This window comes from Urocampus carinirostris, chromosome 9 (genome assembly GCF_059441175.1).
Source record: "Urocampus carinirostris isolate Australia breed hairy pipefish chromosome 9, RoL_Ucar_1.0, whole genome shotgun sequence".
Classification (NCBI taxonomy): domain Eukaryota; kingdom Metazoa; phylum Chordata; class Actinopteri; order Syngnathiformes; family Syngnathidae; genus Urocampus; species Urocampus carinirostris.
Genome location: NC_142357.1, coordinates 38,813,915 through 38,832,415, shown reverse-complemented (window position 1 = coordinate 38,832,415; position 18,501 = coordinate 38,813,915). Strand labels below are relative to the sequence as shown.

The 18,501-nt window shown below is 35.3% G+C and overlaps 1 protein-coding gene and 1 long non-coding RNA gene across 2 annotated transcripts in view; one reads left to right on the top strand and one right to left on the bottom strand.

Annotated features, from left to right (window-relative positions):
• LOC148360246 (uncharacterized) overlaps window positions 1–11,273 on the bottom strand; it is a 68,890-nt gene extending 57,617 nt beyond the window's left edge. Inside the window, exons 1-2 of the long non-coding RNA XR_015851300.1 lie at window positions 11,134–11,273; window positions 8,134–8,248 (exon numbers count right to left, since the gene is read on the bottom strand). This is a non-coding gene — a long non-coding RNA (uncharacterized LOC148360246). The remainder of the gene's footprint in view (window positions 1–8,133; window positions 8,249–11,133) is intronic.
• clic2 (CLIC family member 2) lies at window positions 7,697–18,241 on the top strand. The gene is made up of 6 exons (XM_088343787.1): window positions 7,697–7,862; window positions 11,186–11,295; window positions 13,078–13,203; window positions 15,155–15,255; window positions 15,314–15,495; window positions 17,793–18,241. Exons 1-6 carry the CDS (start codon window positions 7,809–7,811, stop codon window positions 17,952–17,954), a joined length of 735 nt encoding a protein of 244 aa, XP_088199913.1. The 5' UTR covers window positions 7,697–7,808; the 3' UTR covers window positions 17,955–18,241.
• Window positions 18,242–18,501: the final 260 nt, after the last annotated feature.

The following is an 18,501-nucleotide window of genomic DNA, read 5'->3' as shown; positions in this document are numbered from 1 at the left end:
AGTCATTAGGTGGAGCTCCTTGAGATGTATTGGACTATGAGCGCACATGCAAACATGAACAACAATAGTCAAGTGTGTGTTTATTTTGGGCAGTGCCAGGCACTCCTTCACAATACACTATTATTAGGCTGAGAGAGAGAATCTCACACGTACGTGCACGTGCACACATGAACACCACCATTCACAACAAAGCTCACCAGGTTTTCTATTTTACCTTCAAAAATTGTAATAAAACCAGGTAAAACTATTGAATATTTCCTGAAACCCCAAAAAACACATTTATTTTTTTCCAATTTTGTTAGTTTTCAGATGTTGTTTGGAAAAAAATATGTAGTAAAATTAAGAAATAATACAATATCTTAAATCTAAAAAAATATTTTTTTGTTACTTTTTTGGATTTTTCAAACCTATTTTTAATCTTGTTTAACGTTTTAATTTATTTTTTTAACAGTTTATTTTTTAATTTATAAATTGAATTTTCTATTTTACTTAAAATATAGTAAAATCTGGTAAAACAATATTTTCCTAAAACAAAAAAACAAAAACTTTATGAATTACGTTTTCTAAACAAACAAATGGAATATTAACCAAAAACAAAAACTATTTTGAGGAGGATATTCGGGTGAAGATATATATATATATATATACACATACACTTATATCTCATCTCATCTCATTAGCTGCATCGCTTATCCTCAGTAGGGTCGCGGGTGCTGGAGCCCATCCCAGCAATCATCGGGCAGTGGGCAGGGGATACCCTGAACTGGTTGCCAGCCAAAATACATTTATACATATATACACATATACACATATACACATATATATATATATATATATATATATATATATATATATACATAACCACTTGGGTGGTACGGGCATCACTTCCCATGGTATGTCTTGGGCAAGTACAGCCTGGCAATGCCCACACCTCTCTAGGCTGTTTTTTTTTTGGGTAGGGGGTTTGCTCCCCCACATGAAACGGATAGTACTGGTTTTCATGTTTGCTAGTAGCAGGAGAATCTTTCTGATCTGACTCAGATACTGCACCTTCCTCATCTGGTCGCCGTTGTTTTTCAGTGTGAAGCGTAATATCGCTCCTCAGAGATGAGCTGGAGATCAGGACTTTGCATTGACGGGCAGCCACATGTAACAGTACTAATATCCATCCATCCATCCATTATCTGCACCGCTGATCCTCAGTAATGAAATGAAATGAAATGATCTACATTTATATAGCGCTTTTCAAGTCAATGACTTCCCAAAGCGCTTTACATTGTGCTTCACATTTCCCAATAGCGGCCAAGATCTGTGCAGCCATGTAAGGCGCTAACCTGCTTATTGGGGGTATTGGGGGTTCAGTGTCTTACCCAAGGACACTTCGGCATGTAACACGGACAAGCCGGGATTCGAACTGGGATCCCTTAATCCTAAAACGATCGCTCTACCTCCTGAACTACTGCCGCCTCAGTAGGGTCGCGGGGGTGCTGGAGCCTATCCCAGCTATCTTCGGGCAGTGGGCAGGGGACACCCTGAACTGGTTGCCAGCCAGTCGCAGAGCACACAGGGACAGACAATTGGCTCGCTCATTCACACCTTGGGACAATTTAGACCGGCCAATTAACCTGATATGCATGTTTTTGGAATGTGGGAGGAAACCGGAGTGTCCGGAAGAAACCCACGCAAGCACGGGGAGAACATGCAAACTCCACACAGGAGGTTTGATCTCATGACCTCAGAACTGTGTTGCACTCGCGCTAACGACTGCGCCGCCGTGATGCCCACAGTACTAATACTAGATCCTAAATTATATACATATGAGTAACCCCGATTGGGGGGCCCCCCAAGTGGCTTAGTTTTCTCTGGTGCAAGCTAAACTCAGCAAAACCCAACCTCATTTCGAGAATTTTGGAGCCCTTTAGGATTTCCCAGTGACTGGATTTCCTTTCACTTTACACCTTTTTGTCCCTAGCCCATTGTCATAGCACCATTTTTGTCATTTCCTTTTATCTCGCTCGCCTGATTTTTTGTTTTGTTTCTCCTTTGGCGGTAAAAATCCAGTTTCTCTTCTTGTCAACATAGAAGGTCCTGTGCTCTTAGATAAGGTTTTTTTTTTCAGGATGTTGCTTCCGGTTGCTATGTGCTCAGCAAAGATATGCCAGTTAAACCGATAGCGCCTCGCTTCGTTTTGTTTTCATCTACGAGAGAAATCGAAAGGTCAATGGCGAGCTCCCGTATTTCCCGTTTCTTTGCCGTTTCCTGGAAGACTTTGGAAATTCCCGCCTGAGGGAATATGCCAAAATCAGCTGTTTTTCCTTTACAGGGTGATGTTTGTTGTCATGGCGACAAAACACTTAACACGCCTTACTATACTACAACTCGGGGTCCAACAAACCTCTTGAGATGAAAAAATTACAGATGAGTATACTATGTATTTATGAATAAATATGCATGCAGACTACATTGTATATTCATTTTATATGTGTTTATCATTAGACCCTCAGAATTACTGGAGTAATATGTTACGCCCATTTTTAAGCACTATATTTGCTAATATGTTTTGGGGAGGAGGACCAAAGCGCAGAAATACAAGCTGAATGATAATGGTTTAATAGGGGCAAATATAAATAACAAAAAGTGCTCCGCATATAGGACGAAAGCGAAAAAAACAATCAACACTCAATAGGGTTAAAAAAAAAACTGGAAACAGGAAACAAGGAGTCAGGAAGCATACATATGAACATCAAAATGGCAAGCAACGAGCTAACAGCTTCTGCTGTCGGCACAGTCCTTAAATACATGTCTCCTCATTAGGGTATAATAGGTCATGATAAACAGGTGTGGGTTCCTCGAATGCTTAATGGGCTGTATTAATAAACCCACGGGCCATAGTTTTCCCATCCCTTGGCTAGACACTAACAATTTGATTATTTTAATATACGTATGAAGTAGATAATACCATAATGTGGTATAAAAACGTACATTTTTATAGAGAAGGCCACATAGGGGACACTGGGGACAAGAGCGGCACCAAAACAACAAAAACTAAATTTGTAGTACAGCTACCCCTCTCTATAGCGCTATTTTTTGGGGGGTACTTCTTTTAGTTTGATAAGTTCAATTTGACTTTTAACTCAAATGAAGGACTACTTTTATTCTGCGTCGTTTATTTATTTTGTAGGAGCTAAGCTTGGCTGTGCTAAAGCAAACTTGTGTTTTTGTCGGAGTGAGCCAATCTTAAAAGAAAGAGCGCTGTGTCGAAAGTGGCTAGCTTAAAAAAATGTTTTTGTAATAAAAAACGTTTATACTGTACTATAATTTTTGTCAAAATAATGCTTGACCCTTTGAAAAGGGTTTGTTCTGTGGCTTTAATGTATAATAGACTATTTAATTGTATAATAATTGTAAAAAATGAAGGTCTCTACTACAAAGATTTCGCCTAGCTTCGATTATTTTCAAAATGATAAACAGGAGCAGAATTGAAAAACAAATTGACATTGTCATGGTTCAGCACCTGCTATCCCTCCCCTTCTCCAAGAGGTGGCATCATGACCCACTTTGCCAGACTCCCTCTCAACTCCCCTGTCCAGGAGCTCCCAATAAGCCAATCAGTCAACCCTTACTATAAACACTCCAGCTTCCCATTTTACGTTGCAGATTCGTCTTTAAATCAAGATATTTACTTGCCAAGATGACAAGCTTATTGTCATTAGACTTTCTTCTTTAGCTACCTCCCTATCCCAAAACCTTCCTTACCAGCCATCTTATTTAAGGTACTCCTAAACTTTCACCACGTTAAAACTACCTTCCCAGGTTTCCCTCCTAAGTCTCTGCTCCTCGGCAATACCCTCCTCATCCCAAGACCTTCCTCACTTACCATCTTCTTCAAGAGACTTTCAAATCTTCTTTTCAAGACTTTCGCCACCCCAAGTTTGCCTTCCTCAGCAGTCCCAGTTCTACTCTACTGAGTAACCCTGTTTTACGTCTTCTTGTGTCCTGCATTTGGGTCTGTCCGACATCCCGTGGCCCGCAGGCTATAGTTTGCACACCCCTCGCTTTAAACGAATATAATAATCTGTCAAACAATCTCAAATAAACACTCGGGCCATGGCAACATAATGGCAGCTTATCATTTTGTTGAATATTTGCGGCACTCCCTCCTTTTTGAATTCCGTTACAAAGGGTCAAAGCTGGAATACTGTGAGCCGCATAATCCAGATAGCGAGAAAACTCCCTATTACCGATTTCCATCTCCAGATCGTTAATTTTTCACGTTTTTCTCTGGAATTTCAATAGAAGTGTTTATATTTGTCATACTTCGACTGAGGGCTAAAAACTCCTCAAATCATTAGTGGGCAAGATAAGCAGAATTGAGGATTATTTGCGTCTTTTTCCTTTAAATTCCTTGGAAGGGAAAGAAGTATGTATTATTTTATTATTTTATTTGTCTTAATGAAGAAAAATGTGAATACAGTAAAAAAAAAAGAATACAAAAAGAAAATTAAAATTGATTTATTTGTACAGAGAATATTCTTTTTATTGTTTTTTTTTCAATGACAAAAAAATAAAATGGTTTAGTTAAAATAATAAATAAAACTATTTTGTTTACGTATTTTTTTGCATCTTTTTATTATTTTATTAAGGCAAAAAACGAAAACAGTAAAATAATATAACAATCTATTATAAAAAATAACACTTTATTTGATTTATTATTTATCATATTTAAATATTTCACAATACAATAATTAAAAACAGTCAAATATTTTTAAGCCAAATAGTATTATTTAATGTTTAATGAAATATATAGACTTTTTATTCTATGATAAAAAAACAAAAACATTTTTTTTTAATATTTTTAAAAATACGGATTAATTTTACACTGGATATTTCTGTATTTTACAACAAAACAATTAAATACAGTTAAATGGGAAAAAAAATAAAGAAAAATTAATACTATTTATTGCCGCATAGGGTATTTATTTTATTGATTATTCAATGATTACAAAATAAACTTAGAAAATAGTTTATTCTTTATTTATAGAAAATCTTTATTTTACATAGAATAATACTTTTATAGTTTAATTTTGATGTGAAACAATTAAAAACAGTACAATGAAAAATATATAAAATATAAATCTCATTATTTTTGCAGAATATTATTTTTATTTTCACATTTTACAACAGCTACATTAAAAACAGTGAAACGAGAAATAAATACACGAAACAATTAATTTAGCATAAATATTAATTTTATAATTTTATTTTTTATTCTATGACCAAAAAACACTTTAAAAATAAGTTCAACATTATTTTTAGGATTTAAAAAAAATGTTTATTTAACTTTTTGACCAAAACTTAAAAACAAATACTGTTCATTTTTACATTGAATCAATTTTATTTTCTATGAAAAATAATTAACAACAGTAAAAAAAAAAAAAAACTTTATTTTTACATAAAATTATATTTTATATTTTTATGATAAGTCCATTAAAAGCTGTAACTTAATAAATTAAATTAATAAATTAAAAAAACATAATACTATTGCAATACTATTATATTTTTACATGTTATTTGTATATTTTGTATACTTTCATGAAAAAAAACATGAAAACTGTAACTTTAAAAAAGTAAACTAAAAAAACAATGTAAGTATTTTTTCTTGGAAGTAATTGTGATTTTTAAATCACAAAAAATACAAAAACAGATATTTTTGTTAGGGTCTTTTACCTCCTCCTACAACCAGAGGGCCCCAACTGGTGTTTGAACTGGGCTCCAGTGTGTAATGACCACACACCTCCACCCAATTATCCTGCACCCTTCAAAAAGGACATTTTCCACCATAAACGTTGTCGGGTCATTTTCATTTTCAACCATCAAGATCACTCCACCTTTTCCCAGTGTCATACTCATTTGTGAGGTTTGGTTTTTACTCCTGGTTCTGGCAGTTACCTTGTTGTTTTACACAGATTGTTAAATGACATGTTTTTGAGCACCTTGCCTCATCCTACTTCCTGCTTTTGGGTCCATTGCAGAATCACACCATTGTTATATCATAACTATATAATAAATAACAATATCAATATAAATAACAATAGTATCAATAACAATAATTATAACATATTACTTTTACTATTATAGTCACTCAATCAGACTAATCAGACATTCATACTGTGATTTACCAAGAAAAATGTATATTTGACACAATAATGTAACAGTTATTAGTTTTTAGTTCTACAATAGACGAACTTGAAGAGTAAACGAACATTCATTTATTAGGAAAAAAATTGGAGCACCACTTCTAAATCCTCAGATTTGACATCCTCCCAATATTTGCTCAATAATATGATTTATATTTAGTAAATATTCACTCCGTCCCACCCTTGTACATCTCACCGCAAAGGAATGCAAAGTGACCACAGTGTGTAAAATTTGCTTTGACTCAACACTTTCTTGCAATACACCTTAGGACATGTGTTGTTTTCAGCCCTTCCACCCCGCTATACGTCATCAACGACAAAATATTACAATTTAATTATGTCTTTCTTTCTTTCTTTCTTTCTTTATTTCTGTATTCATTCTGTTTGTTTCTTTTTTAACTTTTTATTTATTTCATTTTTCTATTTTCTGTCTTTCTTTGTTTTTCCTCTCTTCAATTATTTCTTAACCTTTTCTCTCTTTCTTTCTCTTTTACTTTCCTACTTTCTGTATTTGTTTCCTTCTCTATTTTTCTCTTTGTTTCATTCTCTTTCTCTGTTCTGTTCTCTCCTTCTTTGGCTCTTTGTTTCTTTCTCACTTTCTCTTTCTTCCTTTTGTCCTTTCTGTTTTTATTTCTGTCTTTCTATTTTATCCTTCTTTACTTCTTACTTTATTCATTCTCTCTTTGTTTCTTTCAAACTTTTTATTTATTTATTTATTTTTCTATTTTCTTTCTTTCTTTGTTTTTCCTCTCTTCAATTATTACTTAACTTTTTCTATCTTTCCCATTTAATTTCCTCCTTGCTCTCTTTCTCACTTTCTTTGTTTCTTTCTCTCTTTGTTTCTTTCTCACTTTGTCTGTCTGTCTTTCTTTTTTAATCCTTCTGTACTTCTTGATTCATTCTCTCTTTGTTTCTTTCAAATATTTTATTTATTTCTTTATCTATTCTCTCTTTGTTTTTCCTCTCGTAAATTATTTAACCTTTTCTGTCTTTCCCATTTACTTTCCTCCTTTCTCACTTTCTCTGTTTCTTTCTCACTTTGTCTTTGTTTATTTCTCACTTTTTTTCTTTCTATCTCTCCCTCTTTGTCTTTCTCTCTTTCTCACTCCCTTTCTCTTTCTCTGACTCTCTTTCTTTCTTATTTTCTAATCTACTAGTCGAGCCCCTGCAAGTGTGCTTTTATTCTATTTGGCAGCTGAGCTCATATAAGTTTGCCACCCCTCATGTACAGACATATTACGATAAAATAACAAAATAGTATTGGATTGTAACGTTTTAATGTGGGGTCCCGGGGTTTTTGTCAGATCGCAATAGCTAATTACATACGTTTCCATCCCCCGCTATACAGCAATTTCACTTTAGGACCACCACCTTCAGAAGGGATTCATGTTGTATCCTGGCGTCTACCGCAGGTGAATAATGTGTCTATTTTAACAGCATCCTTCATTTTATAAGAGTGTGGACACGCCCACTTCTGTAGCCCCTCCCACTCTTTTGACTTGTTCAGGGCGATACATGCTCCATGCATTCAGAAGCTGTGAGGTATCCTGCACTCTTGACTTGTATTTTTAAGGCGTTTTTAATTTTATTTTGAATATTTCTGGGAACAGAATGGCACTGCGACAACTTTCAGAAAAGGAGCCAAGCATTGAGTTGTTCGTAAAGGTCAGTATTGTCATTTTTGTGTCATTTTGGGGTCATTTTTATTATCTTATCTGCAGTTAATATGGAATTATTTGATTTTTTTTAACTTGTTTTTCACTTTCATGAATTTTTGATGATTTGATACATCAGTTGAGCAGCGGCTGTTTTTTTTTTCCTTTATTTTATCAGTGCACAGGCACGGCCTTATCACAGAACGAATGAGCAGAGAGCGTGCTGTGTGATGGTTTAAGGACCCCCCCTTCCCCTTAAAGAAAAAAACAAAAATAAAAACCTTATGCAGTCACACCCTGCAAAGCATGCATGCCGTGCAGAAAATGGATCCTTGTTTCCTCACAGAACTCCTATTTTCCATTCTGAGGTCACAGGACGGATGAATTGGGTGGGGGCTAAAAACAAAAAAAAGGAAAGAAAAAAGTAAAGAGTTGCGAAATGTTCTTTGAGAGAGAAGGGAGGGACGGATGTTGTGCGGCTTTATTTGGTGTTTAAGTGGAGTGAGGTCGCGTTTTGACAGTCTCAGCTGTTAAAAAACATGACTCGGGCACACCCACTTTTACAAGCAGGCGCTAAATTGTGTTATAAAGGCTTTGTAAATGTGTAATAAATCACTGGTAAATTCCCTAAAAGAGTTATAGGTAAAATCTAGACTAGGCTTTCAAATGTGTAATAAATACTTCATAATCACTGGTGAATTCCATAAAGGTCTAAACTGTTTTTTATCTAAAAAAAAAACAACTTTATAAATATTAAATAAATACTTTGTAATCACTAGTTAATTCCCTGATGTACTTATAGATAAAATCTATGTTATAAATGTAATAAATACTTAATAATCATTGGGAAATTCCATAAAGTAGTTTTGGGTTTAAACTATCTGTTATAAAAACTTTAGAAATATTTGATGAATATTCCGTAATCACTGGTAAACCCCTAAAGGAGTTATAGGTAATATCTCGACTATAAAGGCTTTAAAAATATGTAATAAAGGATTTATAAGCACTGGTAAATTCCATAAAGTAGTTATAGGTTAAAACTGTTATAAAAACTTTATAAATAAATTTGATAAATACCTTTAAAAAATTGTAATAAATACTTTATAAACACAGGTGAAATAACTAAATGAGTTATAAGTAAAAAACATTTTATAAAGGCTTTATATATGTGTAATAAGTACTTTATAAACATTATTAAAATAATTAAATTGGTAATAAGTAAAACTCTTCTATAAAGGCTTTTAAAATGTGTAATAAAGGATTTATAATCACTGGTAAATTCCCTAAAGGAGTTACAGGTAAAATCTCGACTATAAAGGCTTTAAAATGTGTAATAAATTATTTATAATCACTAGTAATTCCATAAAGAAGTTATGCTTAAAAATGTCTCTTATAAAAGCTTGTAAATGTGTAATAAATACTAAATAATCAATGCTAAATCCCCTATTGGAGTTATAGACAAAATCTCTGTTACAAAGACTTTATAAATGCCTAATGATAACTTGTTAAAAAAAGCAATTAATTAAATAAAAGAATGAATGAGAATGTATTCACCTAATGAAAAAAAGTATTTATTCGTCTTTTTTACATTTATTTGACAGGAAATACAACAAACAATATTCCAATTTATGGGATTTAAGAAGCCAATGAGCCAAAAATGTGCATTTTTTTAGCTAGCTATTGTCCTGCCTTTTTAGCTATTTAGCAAGCTATCTAGCTAACTTTTTATATTTTGTATTTGCTATCTGGCTTAAATTTGTACCTTTTTTGCTCGATATCAAGCAAGATTTTGGACCTCGTTTCTAGATAGCTTTCTAGATAACTTGTTTTTGCTTGATTTTTAGTTTTCTATCTGGCTATTTAGTTGGCTTTTTACTCTTTTAGCCAGCTATAGAGCTCTTTTTTTTGTTTTTTTTCCCCTCTTCACCTTTCTACCTAACCATCAAGATACCCTTTTGCGCAAGCTATCTAGATAGCTTTTACATTTTTGCATACTAACTGGCCTAAATTGTTCCTTTTTTGGTAGATATCAAGCTAAATTTCGGCCTCGTTTCTAGTTAGCCTTCTAAGGTTTTTCTTTTAGCTTCCTAGCTAGCTATTTAGTTTTTACTCTTTTAGCTATGTCTATAACGCTTTTTTCTTTTTTTAGTTTTTTTTAACTGTTTACCTTTCTGGCTAACCATCAAGCTATCCTTTTAGCTCTTGCGCAAGCTATATGGATAGCTTTTTACATTTTTGAATACTAACTAGCTTAAATTTGACCTTTTTTGATAGACATCAAGCTAAATTTTTGACCTCGTTTCTAGCTAGCCATCTAACTTTTTTTTTCTTAGCTCTCTATCTGGCTTTTTACTCTTTTAGCTAGATATATAGCTCGTTTTTAGTTTTTTTTACCTCTCCACCTTTCTACCTAATCATCAAGCTACCTGTGGAATTATTGCACAAGCTAAACGAGCTTGGCTTTTCACCCATTTGCCTACTAACTAGCTTTAATTTGATCTATTTTTGCTAGATACCAAGCAAAATTTTGGTCTTGTTTCTAGTTAGCCTTCTCAGGTTTTTCTTTTAGCTTCCTAGCTAGCTATTTAGTCATATTTTTACTCTTTTATCTATGTGTATAGCTCTTTATTATTATTATTATTTTTATTTTAGTTTTTTTTCCCAGGTGACTATCAAGCTACCCTTTGTGCTATAGCGTAAGATATCTAGATAGCTTTTTCATTTTTTTTGCATACAATCTAGCTTTAAATTGATCTAAGCTAAATTTTGGCCTCGTTTCTAGGTAGCTTTCTAAGGTTTTTCTTTTAACTTTCTAGCTAGCTATTTAGTTGTTGTTACAGTTTTGGCTAGGAATATAAATCTTTTTGACCTGTTTACCTTTCTAGCTACCCTTTTATATCGACCTAGCTTTTTAAATTTTTTTAAATATTATCTAGCCTGAATTGTGTAGTTTTTTGCTAGATTGTTTCTAGCTTGCCTTCTACATTTTGTTTTTCTTTTAGCTTTCTACCTCGCTAATTAATTGGCTTTTTACTTTTTAGCTAGCTAAATAGCTCCTTGTTAGTTTATTTTAAATTCTTTACCTTTTTACGTTTTAGCTATATAGCAAGCCATTTAGCTAAGTTGCTATTTTAAAAATGTGGATGAACTTTGCACTAATTAGTAACAAATAGTAGCTTGGAAAAGGTGGGAGACCCCAGCTTTAAATAGTTCACAATGAGAGCGGCAGGCAAATCGTTCCACCAAGGAAAGTTCCCCAACAGGAAGGAAACCATCTCTACCTTATTTTTCTGTGTTCGAACCCCTAACCCCTTTTCCGTTCTCCCTCTTCAGGCCGGCCACGATGGAGAGAATGTGGGCAACTGTCCTTTCTGCCAGAGACTCTTCATGGTGCTCTGGCTCAAAGGCGTCAAGTTCACCGTGACCACCGTTGACATGAGGAAGTGAGACACATCCACTTCCTGTTATCTTCTCAAATATATTTTATAATTGTTTCTTTATATTTCCTTTTTTGTTTTTTAATCCACTATCACTTCTTTGAAAATGAACTTGATTGTTTTCATTTATGTTCTGCATAAAATGACAATATCTTAAAGAGCTTGTCTACTAGGGCGACCCCTAGTGGCGATTCCTTGTGATTCAAAAATACTGATTTCAGTGATATAAAACAATAATCTTCCAAATAAGGAAGAACATATGGATGATTTCATTGTAACATGTGTAATTTTATTGTGCTTTTCACAAAGAGAATAAGTTTTATTCTATTCTATTCTATTCTATTCCAAACACAATTTAGATTTAGAAATGTGTAATGATGTGACAGAACTTAAGGGAGCTGACTTGTTTGGCCGCCATTTTAAAACTACAGGAGCCCAAATGACCATTTTGCAAAGCTAACTTGTGGTACGTTATTACTCACCACACACATCTGAGGCCTGCATGTGATGGATGCCGAGTGCCCGTCATTCAGGCTTCTGGTGCTTTATTCCCTCCACTGTTTCCTTCTCTAGCCACTTGGCTGCAGGCTATGTTTGCTGTTACTGCTTTGTCCTTCGGTGTCTCTTGCTTTTGACAGCTGGTCATGCACGTGATGGTCACCAAGTCCCATGATTCAGGCATCTGCCACTGTTTTTTGACTGTTTCGTTCTTTAGCCAACCATCCTCGCCATTAGTTGCTATTGTAATAGTTAGCTGTTCCTGCTTTGTCCTTGAGTGTTACTCGTTTTTCATAGTGGGTTTTGCAAATGAGCATCGCTGAGTTCCGCAATTAAGGCATTTCCTACTTTTATCCACTGTTTACTTCTCTAGCCAATAGTGATAGCCAATTAGATGCAAGCGGTGGTTCACTTCTAGCAGCTATTGTTTTTGTTAGCTGATCCTGCTATGTCTTCCGTGTCACCTGCCTTTCACAGCTGCTCATCTATGTGTTGGTCATGTGATTTAGGCATCTGGTCTTTTTATCCCCAACTGTTTCCTTTTCTAGCCACTGATGTGGACTATGGTTTGCCACTAGCCATTATTGTTAGCTGCCCAATGTAAATAAAGCTTGCCTTGTCCTTCATTCTTGCTTACCTCCCACAGCTGGTCAAGAGAAAAACGTCGCTGAGCCCTTGCATTCAGGCATATTTTGCTTTTTTTCCACGTTTTCATTCTCTAGCCACTCAGCTGCAGGTTATAGCTTGCTACTGGCCATTAATATAACCTGCTACATGTAAATGAAGCTTGCGTTGTCCTTCAGTTTTGCTCGCCTCCCACAGCTGGTCATGAGAAAGTCCTGTCATTCAGGCATTTTTTTTCACTTTTTCATTCTCTAGCCACATGGCTGTGGGCTATGACTCATTGCTAGCTGCATTATTGTTCACTGCTCCATGTAAATAAGTGTCAGTGTCACTCGCTTTCCAGAGCATGCTAGCCAACATTGCTGAGTTCTGTGATTTATGTCACCGCCGCTTTTTTCCACTGTTTCGTTCTCTGCCCCTCACGTTGGCCACTTGGCTCTAGGCTATGGCTTGCCGCAGGTCTCTATTGTTATTTTTTCCTGCTACATATAGATAAAGCTTGCTTTGTCCTTCAGTTGTGTGATTCAGGGTCCCTAACACTTGAAAAATTCAGCTTTGCTCTTGCAATGTTTTACTGGAATATTTAGTAGCTTCGCCCACTAGCCACATTTGTTAGTTAATTACACCAGCTCTCACCAAATCCAGCTATTTGCTCTGTCTCCTTAGGAAGCCGGCGGAGCTAAAAGACTTGGCCCCCGGTACCAACCCACCTTTCCTGCTTTACAACGGAACCCTCAAAACGGACTTCATCAAAATCGAGGAGTTCCTGGAGCAGACGCTGGCACCACCCAGGTTTGTTTAAAACTAGCGTTATCTTCGTATAGGTTGAGAAAAAGTATCCTAGCACGGAACCCAGAAAACGAGGGTAGTCTTATTTTGTTGAAAATAAAGTCTTTGTTACATAACAAAAATTATTATTCCTTATTTCATGACCAAAACTAGTGCCATCTTCTTATATGCAGAAAACTAGCATATTTACCCAGACACAAAAAAGTAGCAGAGTCTTGTTTACTGAAAACTAACCTCACTATCCTCACTTGCAAACCTAGCATATTCATTTTCTATCTATCTATCTATCTATCTATCTATCTATCTATCTATCTATCTATCTATCTATCTATCTATCTATCTATCTATCTATCTATCTATCTATCTATCTATCTATCTATCTATCTATCTATCTATCTATCTATCTATCTATCTATCTATCTATCTATCTATCTATCTATCTATCTATCTATCTATCTATCTATCTATGGAAGTTTGTGTTTGGTTAATGGAGTCAGATAACTAATTCGAACAATTTGGTAAACGATACATTTGTAATATATTTAATTCCCAACAGTATTTATCCATCTATCCATCTCTCTCATCTTTAAGACAAAAAAAACTGTGTTTTCTACTTCTGTGCCGAGTTTATTTTGTCTTAAATGTCAAAAACTAGCGTTATCTTTTTGTCCACAAAAAAGTATCGTACATTTGTTTTCTAAAAACTAGCATCAACTTCTTCTATGCCCCCAAAATTAAGAGCATTTTGATAAAAAAAAACGATTTTGTTTGTCATACATGTCAAAAACTATTATCTCTGTATTGTACACAAAAAGTAACGTACTCTTGTTTACTGAAAATTAGCCTTATCTTCTACCATGCAAAAAACTAGCGTCTTTAACATTAAAGTTATCTTTTTTACTCTAGACTAGCCCCTTCCTCTTCCATGATAAAAAACTAGCATTATCCTCCCATACGCAGAAAACTAGCGTCTTTGTCTTGGACACCAAAAACTAGGGTATTCTTGTTTACAAAAAACTTCTTCTGTCATGACATAAAATTAGCATTGTCATCTTTTATGTCCGAACCTAGCATAAACTTAGTCCAAAAATAGCCTTAGCATTGTCTTTTTATACTGCTAAAATGCTCAAATATAAATGTAGAAAATACTAAAAAAAACTAGAAATGGCTTCTTCTATACAGAAAATAAAGCTCTTTTTCTATGCCAAAATTAGCATCACCTTCTTAGTCACCAAAAACTCATTTCTGTTATGCTAAAAATAGGATTAGCATTGTCTTTTTGTACTGCTAAAATGCTAAAATAGAAAATACATTTTTTTAAACTAGCAATCGACCATAGACGAAATAAAGCTCTTTTTCTATGCCAAAATTAGCATCATGTTCTTAGTCACCAATAACTAGCGTTAGCATTGTCTTTGTCAAATTAAAAAAAAAACTAAAAAATATATACTTTGAAAATAAATGCATCTAAAATTAATATTGGCATCTTCCATCCCCAAAACAAATCTCTTTTTCTATTTCAAAACTCGCCATATCTTCCATCATAATAAAAAATAGCATTGTCTTCTCCTTATACCCCAAACTAGCGTTAGCTTCCCATATATTGAAAGGTAGTGTCTTTAACTTATACCGAAAACTCCACTATTTTTCTTCCATGGCCAAAATTAACATTGTTTTTTTTTTCTCTGTTCAAAACTAGCGCAATCTTCTTGTACATAGAAAACTAGGAATGAGATTTTCCATTCCCAAAACATAACTCACCTATGCCAAACTTAGCGCCACCATCTTCACCAACAAAAACTAGCCTCATTTTCTGTATTGCTGAAAATTAGCTTCTGTTATGCTAAATGCTAACATTAGCAACATTTTTTAGGGTCATTAAAAGTGCTAAAAAATACCAAACCACTCACTTGTACCCAATAATTTGTATATAAAAGTGATACTGTTTTTTCAGGTATCCTCACCTCAGCCCAATAAATAAGGAGTCCTTCAACGTGGGTGCCGACATTTTCGCCAAGTTTTCCGCCTTCATCAAGAACGCGCCAAACAACGCCTGTGAGTCAGCCTCCTCTCGGACATTTTATCAGAAAAAATGATGAGAAATCTCTTCCAGTTCAGGAGAAAAACCTGCTGCGGGAATTTAGGCGTTTGGACGATTACCTCAACTCTCCCTTGCCTGAAGAAATCGACCATAACTCCACGGAGGCCGTCGGAGTTTCTAGAAGGAAATTCCTGGATGGAGATCGTCTCACTTTAGCCGATTGCAACCTTCTACCAAAACTGCATGTCATCAGGGTAATAATGATTAATAGATGCACTAAAATGTTTTTTTCTTATCTCTAAAAATAACAGATAACATGTTGCTACGGTTACATACATACAGAGGTGCGTAATAACAAGTTACGTTTACTCCGTTATATTTACTTGAGTACGTTTTGGGACTTATTCTTTATACTTGTAGGAGTATTTTTAAATCACTGTTCTTTTTACTTTTACTTGAGTAGATTTGTAAAAAGAAACTGTACTATAACTCCCCTACATTAGGCTACATTGAATCCGTTACTCAAATCCCCTCCAGGTAAGTATGCATCTGTGTCTCTGCTAAGGCACATGTAATTTGTCAGAGACCTCATTTATTATGTTTAGAATTGACCTGTGACTCGAACAACCACCAGGTGACACTTGCGAGCTGAGTTAGGAACGTTTTGATTTACTGTTCTGTATGTGCAGTGTATATAGCGGCCTCACAGATATATATTTTTGATCCACAGAGGGTTCACCCAAACAAATGTCTGAGTACACCGACTTACAATTACATTGACTTGTAATCGACTTTTGATTAAATGGACTTTGATGATCTGATTGAATGGTTGTTTAAAAAATATCAATAAATAAGACTGCAGCTACTTAGTACTTAAGAAAAAAAATGCAACTCAACTGTCGGAAAACTTTGGTCGATTAAGAGTATTTATTACTATCGTTTTTGAACTTGTTTTTCGAATCAAATAAAAAATATGATATACAGTATAATTATAACTACTATCTGTGTATAGTTTTTTTTTAATGCTACGCGCTACATGCTACACTTTGAAAAAAATATATAAAAACGTACTCCTTTGGCTGACAGTTTTCCTAATTTAGTGTATTTTGGTCTCCTATTAATATATTTTATACTTGATTTTCTTCTTGAATGAAAAACAGGTCAAATTTAAAAAAAAAACATTCGATAAATTACTCTCGGCAGAAACCTTGCTCATTTTAGAGTTTTTTTGTCATATATTACTATAGTTTTTCACTTGTTTTTCCATAATAAAATAATAAGTAACATTTTTAAATGATGAAAAGTGTCACAACCAGAACGGAATCAGGACCCAAATGCGTAGCGTTAACCACAAGTTTATTGAATAGAAAGATGAAGGGCAGCCCCCGCGATCCGGTGCTCACTGGACGCGGGAAGCGAGTCCATCTCGCAATCGTATCGTGATCCGAATACGGAAGGGGATCTTCCGTAGCGGGAGATGGCGGTGTCAGGGACAGAAAAACAGGTTGATAGCCAGGACAGGAGAGCAAAATCGTGGTCAGGATCAAAAACAGGTCGTAAGCCGGGACGGGAGAGCAGACGTGGTCGGGATCATAAACAGGTCGTAGCCGGAGACAAACAGGGAGATCAGAACAGACAGGTGGAAAAACGGGTGCAAAAACGGGACAGGCGGGAATCAGGGTCAAAAAGGCTTGGCTTGTAACAACAGATGTTCGCAGATGGACTGACAACCGGAGAGTGACAGGACTGGGTTTAAAAGGGGACAGGGAACCAATCAGATAGCCCGCAGCGATTGGCGCCAAATGAGCGGGCACAGGTGATCCAAATCGGTGTATTCCATTGAAAAAAAACGATATAAATTTTAGCATATTTCATAATCTTGTATTACTCGGCAAGAGTTTTTACTGCTGAAATAAAAACATTCACAAAAGCTACAAAAATCACCCCATTGGCAGAACATTTTGCTCATTTTAAGCTATGAAATAAAACTGATTTTAATACTTCCACTTGCAAATATTGTCTTTGCCCCTTGACAATTTCCTTGCATTGATCACCACCATTTTTTAAATCACCTTCATCAAATGTTTAATGGCCATGTAACTTTTGAGTGCCCTCTCCGCATTTTCTACAAGCTTCAGTTCCATGGTTATCATGTCATTTTTTTCCCTTTGGCATCACTGCAAGATTTGGTCCCACAGCAAATAAAATAGTACAAATAAATTGTACTGCTGACTCGCAAAGTCTTTACAAAGCACACCAGATTCTGAACTATATAAAGAGAAAGGCATTGTGGGAAGTAGTTCAGCCAATAAAATATTGGTATTTTCATAACGCAGCGACGCAAACAGACAGAAGACCAGCATTTCACATGAAAAAAAAAATTTTTTTGACCACCATCACAAAGGGGAGATGCCGTATCCTGTGGGCCTACTGTATAATAGACAAGATTATAGTAGCTCTAGCTAGGATAGTCTATAATACTGATATTTTAAATATGCCTCAGCTCTAAAAAGTCAAACGTTTCATAGACTATGTTTCTTTTTGGATCCAGGTGGCCTCCAAGAAGTACTGCAACTTCGAAATCCCGGCCCAATTTACCGGCGTTTGGCGCTACCTGCAAAACGCATACGAGAGGGAGGAATTCAAACAAACGTGCCCGGCCGAAATTGAAATTGAGAAGGCTTACTTCGGAGTGGTCAATAAAAGGAAATGAAACCTTCCTTCGCTATCCGTACCCGGTGGCAAAGAGATCGGGATGCGGGAGCCTATTTTTTCTTTTTTTCTCCTGAAAACATTTTATATGTATTTCGAGGATTTCGCTGGTTTCCCGCCACTGCCTTAAGAGCTAACAACACAATGTTTTATTCCTTGACTGTTGAGACTAACTGTGCAATTGACTGTTTATTTAATTTTCCAAATTTGTGTTAATAGTGTACATACATACAGTATTTTTTCAATAATTGTCCGTGAATAACTGATTTTTTTAATGTTGGAAATTCACATTTCCGCCGAGCAGGGCGCCGCCATGAGCACAACATTGGTGCCGAGACCCGTGACTTCATTCAAACTCTCCGAACCGAGGACTGTCCTACCTGCCACATCGTTTCATGAAGTCATCAGCTCACAGTATTTAAAATTGCTATACAGTGACGTGTTACTCAGGCTACTGATTTATTTTGTGATTTTGACTCATTTACATATTCAAAACATGTTTAATCAGAGCACGAGTGACATTTCTGAGGGTGTAGCTGATCAGATGA